This window comes from Condylura cristata, unplaced genomic scaffold (genome assembly GCF_000260355.1).
Source record: "Condylura cristata isolate star-nosed mole 26May11 unplaced genomic scaffold, ConCri1.0 scaffold00047, whole genome shotgun sequence".
Lineage (NCBI taxonomy): Eukaryota > Metazoa > Chordata > Mammalia > Eulipotyphla > Talpidae > Condylura > Condylura cristata.
Genome location: NW_004567148.1, coordinates 2735461 through 2746804, shown reverse-complemented (window position 1 = coordinate 2746804; position 11344 = coordinate 2735461). Strand labels below are relative to the sequence as shown.

The following is an 11344-nucleotide window of genomic DNA, read 5'->3' as shown; positions in this document are numbered from 1 at the left end:
GAACCATGGTTCTTTCATTAGAAAGTACATGCTATGTATTAAGATTACTTCAACCAAGATCTCACTCAGAGGAAATAAAGAGATGTTATTTGCTTGAATGTTATTTAATACAAACTCTGTGTCCTATTTTTCTCAGTGACTCATTCAAATACCACAGAGCTGACAGGAATGAAAGAATCTTCTGTTATATATTCTATTGTGTTAAAGTTTTAGAAATCTTGGCAGGTGTTTAATTTGGATTATCGGAGGCTATAATTACATGCATATGAAAAAAAGTTCTTTTCTGTCAAGGTATAATGCTTGCTTAATCCTCATTTTTATGACCAAGTGTTACTTTTCTTATTCAATGCCTTATAAATCTAAATAACTGTTGAAGCAAGATGTAATAATTAACAGTAATATCATTTTTATGATCCTGAATAACAAACCAACTTTGGATTGTTTAGAAATTCAATCTAACTTTTCAATTGCCCTGTTTTGATGATATGCATTTTGGAATATGTTGTTAAGTTTCACATGTATTATATTGTGTTGGACTTGATTCTAACTAGCAAAGATGAAACCTCACATAAATCGAGCACCTAATGTGCTGGAAGCTTAGTAAACTGCATCTTGGTTTCCATAACAACTACAAGGTAACAGTATTGGTATGACAATACTGAGGATCCAATAGGTTAAAAGGTTTGTTCATGGCCCTGTAGCTTCAACATGGCTTTTTGTCCTATAACAGAGTTTCTTCTGTAGGAAGATTGTAAGTAGTACAACTATATGTAAGTAATTAAAATCATACCACAATTATACCACAGGTGAAGAGTCATTTGTGCTATGAAAAGTTTTCAATTCAGAAAGACAATGTGGATGACTCTTCATAGTTTCATACAACATTATACACAAGCATATATACTGCTCACATGAATGTTGTGTACATTATATTTTCCTATATTGTATTATAAATGGAGATTTTGTAGAAAATTCCAATTTCCAATTTGAAAATTGGGAGACTGATAATGCTGGACCCCAGTGCCCCATCATCTGGAGTAGAGGGCAGCTTCCTTTCAATGGAGACCAAGCTCCATCAGGGTAAATGTTCTCCATGAGTATAGTATTCATAGTATTTCACTGATCTCTTGTGTGCGCATTCGGATTTATGACTTCTAAGTTATGATGTTAGCACTAGCCCCACCAAATTTGTAAATATTCTGGTTCCAAACTTAAAACCGATGTCCATTATGGTAACTGTTTTTCATTTATAGGGCAGTTAAAAAATAAAATCTGATAACATTACCATCAGTCTGTTGGGTAGGATTATATTGGTGCTCAGGTAAGTCTATCTTCTGTTTGAAAACTGTACACTATTATGTAAGCATACTTATTGTGGTTATCACAGCCCTGACAAATGTTTAATAACTAGAAACACAAGGGAGAGAGAAAGTGAAGTCATATTTGTGTGCAAAGCAGAGGATTCATATATGCAATTAACAGGAAGATTATATAAATCCATAGAGCAAACAATAAAGTGACCCTGTGAATTTTTAAAGAAAGAGGTAAAGGTGAGAAGATGCAGTTTTTATTTTTTGTCTGAGCTATCACTTTAAAAACATAATTACTATAAAAACAAAATAGGAGTCTTAAAAGAAAAATTTTCCGATGTAGATTTTTTCAGTTTTATTTGGGCCTCCCTGGTGGTGCAGGGGTTAAAGTCTCAGCACTATCAAGCTATCTTTGTGGTCTGAGTTCAATCCCAGCCAGAAAGTTGGCCCACATGGTGCAGCAGACCTCTCATGTCTCAAATGCCCCTCCTCTCAGCAGTGGATTTCAGTAGATCTGCCTGTTATGCTCCCCACTCTGTCTCTGGTGAGTCCTCTCATCCTTGCACCTCTGGCCTGCACCCCAATTCTTGTAGCATAAATAAAATAAATCTTTAAAAAAATTCATTTTAATTTAGTAAAATAATTGAACTGTTTCCAGATATTTTGTAGCAAATACACAATAGATATGGAAAACTATGCAGCACCCTCCTTTATTATTCTAGAAAAGTTTACAGAACATTGTCATTATGACTATGCCTTCAATTTAAGAATATTGAGTGAAAGAAAAATTAATGTTTTCTAAATATATGAGATACAACAAGGAACTCATATAAGCTTCCCATATCAAGGGCTAGACTATCTAATAGAACTGGAATGAATTCATATACATCTGTGATTAAAGGAAAGAGTAAGAAAGGCGGTGGCTAACATAAATATAGAAAATGCTAAAGGCATTTGAAGACATACACATTATATAACAGATTGAGGAAGGGCTTCATGAAAGTGGATACGGCTCCAAAGGATGGGTTAAACATGAAAAGAGAGAGACAGAAGGAAAAGAGCTGGTAGTATAGCAGGTAAGTGGGGAGCTGTTTCCCTGATCAGAAAAACAGGAGAATAAAGAATATATGGTGTTAGTTGGAGGCATAATTTTCACTTGTATTGGAACATATTAAGAAAGACTGTAGAGGGTTTTGGGTGTCAAACCAAGAGTTTACAACATGTTGGGTATGTATTTTGGGGGAAATGCAGGTCAGAATGCATGGAACTGCCAAGTTTGAAGAGCAATTCAGGATGACAATGAGTAGGGTCAGCATAGAAAACAGTGTTAAGAAGCTGCGGGCAACAAGACAAAGAGAGAATCTAAAGAAGGCTTCTGCTTTCAGATGCAGTATTAGTTGAATGTAGAAGATTTAGAAACACGCCAACTAGGTAAATGAAATAATTTTATTAAACATTGTTTAATTCATCAATGAGCTTTTTGCAAGAGTGATTTAATAAATACAAATGAATATAGAGTTGAGTCACAGTTTCAAATTTCAGCCTTTAATTATGATCTACATTACTTTTACCTATGATACCAATGACATGGTTAATAGGAGCAAGTCCTGCCAGATCTGAAGACAGCTGTGTGGCAGATTAGAAGGTCTTGCTTTTTAAGTGATAATATCAAATAACAGGAATGCTAAAGCCTTGAGTAAGGGCTAGTTTGCTGAAGACAAAATGAATTCATTTTTTAATTGTTGACAAAGTGAAGTAAAGAAGACACTGATGTTAGATGGATCAAACAGGAATCTTTTTAGAGGTTGTTATTAAGATTAACCAAAGGAGCAATACTTCTACTATAAATCTGTTTTCTGAAATAGGTAAATTAATCAATACACTTAATAAATAATTTCTCCAGTTATATAATGCTAAACTTTAATCCAATCTGAAATAAGCATCAAATATAATAAAGTAGTGAGATTTAATTGTATTATCAAGTTTTTAATAAAACATTTATGAAAACATCAATTCATTCTTTGCACATACATCGAATATAGTACAATAAAGTGTTTAAACACCTGTAGAAATACTGATGAATAAGAAAAAAAGGTCATTCTGGTTATGCTCTTTATAGCTTAGCTTATTTTTCCCCTTTCACATTCTCTGTTTTGCTCAGAGGAAAAGAGTTAAAAAGAATGTCCCCAAAGCCATTTAAGTTTGTAAGTCAAACTGCAGGACAGACAAAAAGCACTTTCTCTTGGGTCCCACTCAACTAAATGTACTTTCCACCTCCTCAGGGCTGAAAATACAGTGGTCCTTTCTAAGCATAAATATGGGATAGTTACATTTTTCTCATTAGTACTTTTAAGCAATGCCAACTTATTTAGTGAAATTTCCATATTCACTAGGTCCTGAATCAGTGGGAAAAAACTATGAGATGAACTTGGCCATTTTCTCTGTGCTCAACAATGCAATCAAAACTTGTAAATCAGGGTGAACTGTTGAGTCAGAAAGAATTTGGTTAGAACGACACCTCCCTACATTTCTTAAATCCAAGCTCAAGTCATAATAGTTCAAATTTTGCTTATTCTGGAATATCAGCATCTGTTTGAGACATGAGTTTAGATAACAAGGAACAGAACACAGGAACCTTGTTTGCTGGGATCCTTGGAAAGAAAAACAATGGGAGACTTGCTAGTTTATAACGAATTAAAAATATACTGTATTTGAAAAGTAATTTTATTAGCTAGCATTTACATTGACCAAAGTATTTGTGGATAAGTAGACTGTAATTTTGTATATTTCTCATGTCAAGGCCCTCGAAACAAACAAACAAAAACAAAAAGCCAGCTTTCTACTGGAAACTATAATCTAGGGTAGCTCTAAAGTGGCACAAAAATTATAACTAAAATTCAGAAAGAGAAATACATGCTTTCAAAAAAGCAGAAAATGATAACGACTTTGTAACAGAATCTGCTATTACCTTACAAGTTCACACACGCGAATCTTGAATAATTGGTTAAAGAACAAACAACCGGTTTGCAATGGTAGAACTAACCACAGGGGAATCCTCAAGTCGGTTTCATTTTCTCATTCCCAGGGGATTCTCTTTTTGGAATAAACAGAAAACAAGGTTTCTGAATGTGCTTCTCTGAACAAAGAAAAGTCTTTGATTAATTGCATTTACAAGGGTGGACACCTTGCATAGGAGACCGCCTCTATATTAAATTAAATTTAACCTGAAAAAAAAAAATGGAGCTGGAGTGTTTATACTGAACTCTAGGGATGACAGTAAAAGTAATCCAAGAAGGATACCGGCACCTCTGTTTTAAAGCTGAGAACGTAAATTCAATAAAATGGTCATTTCCGGGTTTGGTGCCTTCTGCGCTGCGCTAGAGCGCGACTGTGTCAGCAGGGTCGTCAGGGGCAGACGCCGCAGGGCAAGGGCCCCTTCCAGCACCGGTGGGGCTCCCGACAGGGGGGCGCACGTGGCCGGCGTCAGGACACTGGCAGAGGAGCGGGAACCGTGAAGGCCAGGGCGGGCGTGGCGGGGCCAGGGGCGCGCGAGGACGCCGAGGGACCCTGGGGGCGGAGCGGCCGGCGTCGCTGGTGGATGACGTCGAGGCGGGCGGGGGCGCCGCCACTTCCTGGAGCTGCCGGCCGGGGCCGCTCGCCGCACTCTGCGCTGGAGCCGGGAGCCCGCGGCCGCCGCCATGTCCCACCAGACCGGCATCCAAGGTAACGGCGCGCGGGGCGGCCCGCGGGGAAGGGGCTCTTGGGAGGCGCTGCGCTATCTGGCGTGCGGCGAACTGGCCGGGCTGGGCAGTGGGGCGTCGGGTTCGTATACCGCGCGGGCCGCTGTTAGCGGAGTCGTCCGGGACGCTCCCGGCCTGTGTCGCCCGCCGCCCTGGCCCGGCGGCCGCCACGTTGCAGACGAACCCGAAATTCGCCAGAGTGAAGAAAATTGGTGCCCCCAGAGGACCCAGGGAGGAGGCGTGCCCTGCGCCGCTCCTGCGGTCAGCGGGTTTCCAGGTTTTTGTCAAGTGAGGAAGAACCGAAAAGCCCGAGTGGCAGCGCTTCAGTCTGCTGTCAAAGAGACGGGCTGGTTTTCTTTTGCACAGTCTAAAGGAGATGGGTATGCGACTTTATTGTCAAAAAGAAAGCGGCTGGAATCTTTTTTTTTTTCGGCGAGGAAGCTTCTCAAACTCTTGCTGCATTTTCTCCCAAAATGGGAACGTGGATTGCGTTCTGAGAAACCCCAAGTCTGGGGTGCGTTTGGGTCTTCCTCTTAAGTACCCCTCCCAAAAACAAAACAAAACAAAACAAAACAAAAACCTGAAAAGTCGGGTCTGTGCTGTGGATCGTCCCGAGCAAGCAGGGAGTGCGCAGTTAGTCTGACCTTGGTTATTTCCTGGACTGAAAATGAACAGTCTGGAAGGGCTCTCCTCGGAATGAAAAATATATCCCGGGGTTACTCGAGATCGTTTAACAAGTTATCATATAAACCTAAGCGCGTCCTGTTGATAAACATCAAACTGTTTAGCGAGATCCACTCTGCGATGTTTTTTCCTAAGGGTCGTTGACACCGCGCACACCTCCCCCTGCACACACAACCACAAGCAGAATGGTCTCAAATCTCGAAGCATTATTTGTTTGTCCTCATGAGCTTTGACATTTAAATATTTATTTATTAACTTTCAAGCCCGAGCCTTCTAGTGAGCGCCCCTTCAATACAGAGGTTCTTGCTTCACTTTGCAACTGGACAACAAAACTGAAACTTTAAGAACACAAGCATGGGGTTTTTAAGTATATATTTGCTCACTCTACTTTTTTTTTTGAGAAATACAAATCACAAAAATATAACTAAAAGCATAAGATTGTATGTATGTTAATGACTTTTACCCGTGTAAGTTATCTGATATTTACTGATTTTTAGTGGGAAAATATAGAAAATGAGTTGATGAAGATGTCTAATTACAGCCATGGACTAGAAGATTGTAATTGGACTAGAAGGTTGTAATTGGACTAGAAGAAAATAAAAAGCAGTTTTCAACATTTTCCAAACAAGCAGTAAAAGTATTTTTGAAAAATTGTGATTTGCCTAGTATTGGATTTGAGCAACATAGTCACTTTAGGGTTACAATGACTATGGAAATATCAAGCTAAAAAGAATGGCATTAATATTGCTGTATTTCTATACTGAAATCCACTTCTAATCTAAGTGCTTTTAATCTCTGGAATGAAACTCAGTATTAATAGTAAACTACCTTCTCCCACCCCCTAAAAGTTACTTACAAATTATTGTTCAGTAAACTTAGTTTTGAAATAAAAAAAACAAAAAACATTTCAAAGTCTCCCATTTTTTTCCCACTGGATATCTGTACATCCAGATGTTAATACATCAATATTAATGAGACTACATGTGTCCATTTACACGTTATATCAGCTTTTTTCTTTATTACATAACTTGTATTATATTTTTGCATTCTTCGTGTTTTCCTCATTTCAGTAGCAGTAGAAAGTAATACAGAAGTATAAAGATAAATTTATTTTTTCCACAGCAAGTGAAGATGTTAAAGATGTCTTTGCCAAAGCAAGAAATGGAAAATACAGACTTCTGAAGATATCTATTGAAAATGGTTAGTTAAATATTTTAAAGTTAATAGTTAAATATTTTAAATGGTTAGTTAAATATTTTAAAATATATCCCATGGCTTATTGGGTGTTATATTTTTAAACTTGTCAGTCTTTGTCAATGTTTTGAACTGTTAATGTACAAGTAAGTTTAAAGCTTGCCTTTAGGATACTTGGATTCTGTATATTTTGGGCTTGTCCCTAAACTTCTGCTTTGCTTCTGAGTTCTGCTTTGCTTCTGAATTCTTAATTTGATCAGGAAAACAGAAAGTTGTTTTGATAACTTCCTCTTTTTGTATTTCAGTTTCTGCACCAAAATCCATTTCTAATTTAAGTACTTTTTATCTTTGTAATGAAAAATCAGTAAACAGGTGAATATTCAAAAAAGGTTCCTTACAAATTGTTATTCTATAGAGTTGGTTTTGAAATAGAAACAAAAGATTTCAAACACCCCATTTTTTCAGCTTAAATCCAATTTTTACTGCAGAAAGGATTCTCATTATTTTGGGAAAATTCTGAGAATAACAAACTATAAGTTGATGTTTTCAAAATAATTCTGTTAGCAGAATAATTGTTTGGATAGTAATATCATTTAATTAGGATAGATTTGCATTTGAATACTCAACATTTTAATAACTTAGTCACAGGTGAATATTGAAATAGTCATTAGCCTAATTACTTAAATACCTTGAAATACTTTGGAAAAATTTTTTTTTTCATGAACTGCAAGTCAGTCTAATTTGCTTTCCATTTTCTACTTACATGTCAAAATTACCAGTCATTTGAAAAAATCCATATTACCACATTCAACAGGAATAAACAAACTGTGAAGTAGCATAGTTTAGAAATATTGAACTAAAACTATAAAGGCCATCACTTTTAAGTGACAGATTATCTGAAATAGTAAAGTTAAAGTTTATCCAATTGTCATCTCCACAGAAGGAAAATTATAATGTTTCCTCGATCCTTTTCTGGTTTTATGTTTTTGTTTTTGAGAAAAGTTCTTACATAAGGAAGTTACAGAAGATAAATAATACAGTAAATACTTCTACCTCCTTTTAAATTAATAACTGCTAATGTTTTAATCATATTTCCTGCAAGCTGTTTTTGGATATGAGCCTCCTTTTTCAACAATTTCACTTTCTGACCTCCTTCACCTGAGGCTATTCACCTAAGTCTATATTAGGAGTTCTTCTATTTGTGCAGTCCGTTTTCTGTATGTATCCCTAGAAAAACATAGTGCTATTTTGAGTTTTAAACATATATAAGCAGTCATCTGGTTTTACCTCCTCTCTTCCTGTAAACATTTTTGTGATTAGTTTAGACAGCTTATTAAATTTTTAAAACTAGAAACAGTTTTATATGACTCTGTCATATACTATATGTCCATTCTCTTACTGATGGACCTTTGGGATACTGCTGGTTCTCACTGTAATTACGTTTTGCTGCACTGAACACCTTTATATGTAAGTACAAGAGATTGTCTATGCAGAGTACATTCACCGTCTGTCTTGAGTCTGCCAAAAAGTGCCTCAGGATAGCTTTATCAATTATACTTCTGGGCAAGTTCTTACATTTCCTCTGAACACCCATTATGGACAAATAGGAGCTCAACCATTGGTTTTATTTAGTATCTTACTATATAATTCAGTGTTAATTTCAGAAATTGAATCTTTGTGAGGTAGTATACTTCTTTAAATATGTTTTGTGATAATTTATGCTATAATCATTTTGGAAAATAGAATATAATAAGTAAGCCACTCTTTACCTCAGCTATCTTTTTTATGTGTTTCTTTAGCTTTTGAGTATATATGTATGTGTGTACATATATATAAAATTATTTTAACTGTGCTAGTCTTAATTTTTTTTATAAACATTATACTTATTTTTTTATGTTCCAACCTTTTTCTTTTCAGCTTTATATGAAAAATAGCAATTAGGAAATAACTATGTTAGTTTACTTTTCCATTCATCACTTAACTGTCTGTGTTTCAAACCACTTATGCATCTTTTTAAAAATTATTCTTTGTAGAGAAACTTGTGATTGGATCTTGTAGTCAGCCTTCAGATTCCTGGGATAAGGATTATGATTCCTTTATTTTACCCTTGTTGGAGGACAAACAACCATGCTATATATTATTCAGATTAGATTCTCAGAATGCCCAGGGATATGAATGGATATTTATTGCATGGTCTCCAGATCATTCTCATGTAAGTAAGTTTTTGGTAATTTCTTTATACTAAGTGCTAGAATTTTTTTTTTCCTGAAATATTCTTAGATCAAGAGAAAGGAAAGGAGCCTCCCCATAGAGAAGGATGATCATGGATTTCCTCAGATATTTGCAACAAAGAATAATGTGCTTCCATTCAGAAGTCTTCTTTTCACAAAATCAATAGAATCATTACTGATCTTAAATTTAAAAAGCGGTGGCAACTACAAATGACTTTTGAGGAATAAAATTACTTTGCTATGAGAGTAACAATGACATAATTCAGAGAACTAATTGAGCATTTTATTAAGTATTAATGTATTATTAATAGCTACCATTTAAGTGGTAGATATGCACGTTAAAATATTTTAGTAAAGTTAGTACACTGACTAATAGAACAAAGACAAATTCAGTAGAACAAAGGACAAAAGTAATCTATTTCATGGTATTTTATTTTTAAAGATTTATTTATTCATGCTTACAAGAATTGGACTATAGTTTGGAGGTGGAGAGAGTGAGAAACAGAGTGGGGAGCAGAACAAGCGGACATATGGAAATAAACTGCTGAGGGGTGCAAGGATGAGATAGGAGAAGTCTGCTGTGCCATGTGGGTCAGCTCCTTGGCCAGAGATAGAACTCATGTTGCAGTGGCTGGCAATAGCTTGATAGTGCTGAGACTTTAACTACTATGCCACCAGTGAGGCCCCATCTCAGTATTTTAAAGATTCTCTTATTTCTTGTAGAAAATAATTTTTAAAGTTATCTAGATAGCTTTCTAAGAAGTTATCTTCTTCCCTTTAATTCCCAGTAACTTGATGAAAAGAACACTAGATTTCACCACACAAATTGTGGTAGTGTTTCTGTTGGTTGGCTCTTATCTTTAGTAGCTTACTGTAGACTCTTTAATAGTAGTTTTCCTCTTTGTGCCCCTCATAGAATGTAATTTGCCATAGGTGTGCCTTGAGTATTTGATCCTTAAATAACATAATTAGTAATGTCTGATCTAGATTTGCTTTGAGTAAAAAGTCGGTAAGTTTACTTCATTTCAAGGATGTTTTCTTATATTTTAAAGTAATGTTTTAAGTAGTTTTTTAAATTCTTGACTTATGTTGTAAAAGGAAACATCTTTTAATTTAGATTTTCCCCCCACTTGTTAAATCTCCCTTAATTACCACCAATATTTTATTTTTAAAAAAGATTTATTTATGCATACAGAACTGGTGTACAGGCCAGAGGTACAGGGGTGATGAGAGGATTCCCAAAAGACTGAGCGGGGAGCAGAATAGCAGGCTAGATAGGAGAGGTCTGCTGTGTCATGTGGGTCACCTCCCTTGCCAGCCAGGATTGAACTCACCCTGGCATTGAGCAGCTGCCCTGGCATTGAGCAGCTGTGGCTCTCTAGCTTCACAGTGCTTTGCTTTAACCCTTTGCGCCACCAGCAAGGGCCCACCATCAATATTTTAGATGCTCATGTTTAGACTGGTTTTTTATAATTACCTACTTGAGTATATTAAAGCCAATTTACTGTAGTTGACTTTGCTTGATGATGTTCATAGATTCAAAAAGTACATTCTTTTGTAATGATAGTTTTAAACTATAAACTTATAAGGAAACATTTCCAACTTAATAATAGGTTCGTCAAAAAATGTTGTATGCAGCAACAAGAGCAACTTTGAAAAAGGAGTTTGGAGGTGGCCACATTAAAGATGAAGTGTTTGGCACAGTAAAGGTACAAAACTTTTATTTTTTTCTGAGTTCTGAGTAACAATCAACTAAAATGGTTAAAGAATTCCTAGATAATGGGCAATTGATACCTATGTAAACATAAGAAAAGAGAAAATATTGTATTTCATATGATAATCATATCATTGTTAAATTAACAGTTAAATGATTATGTAACTTTGAATCCATTCATTTGTACCTGTTTCTTTGACATTAAACATTGGTGACAATGGATCATTGTACTTATATTTTACAATATGTTAAGAGTCTCCTTGGTTAACTTAATCTTCAAAAGCTAGAGTGCAACTCAGAGGTTTTTTTTTTTTTTAACTTTTTCTTTATTTTAATTATTACAAAAGTTTATTTTTACATCATTTTGCACATTTCTTTTTTTCCATTTCGATTGTAGTCCCCGCAGGTTTCCCATCACCAAATCACCCGTGTGCCACCACCATAGTCCCATGCATTTCCCTCCTTTCCCCC

General features: G+C 35.9%; 1 protein-coding gene across 1 annotated transcript in view; it reads left to right on the top strand.

Moving 5' to 3' along the window:
• The first annotated feature begins 4947 nt into the window (after window positions 1–4947).
• TWF1 (twinfilin actin binding protein 1) overlaps window positions 4948–11344 on the top strand; it is a 14744-nt gene continuing 8347 nt past the window's right edge. Inside the window, exons 1-4 of the mRNA XM_004694787.2 lie at window positions 4948–5033; window positions 6857–6934; window positions 8962–9140; window positions 10773–10868. Of these exons, the coding sequence (XP_004694844.1) occupies window positions 5009–5033; window positions 6857–6934; window positions 8962–9140; window positions 10773–10868 (378 nt within the window). The 5' untranslated portion in view covers window positions 4948–5008. The remainder of the gene's footprint in view (window positions 5034–6856; window positions 6935–8961; window positions 9141–10772; window positions 10869–11344) is intronic.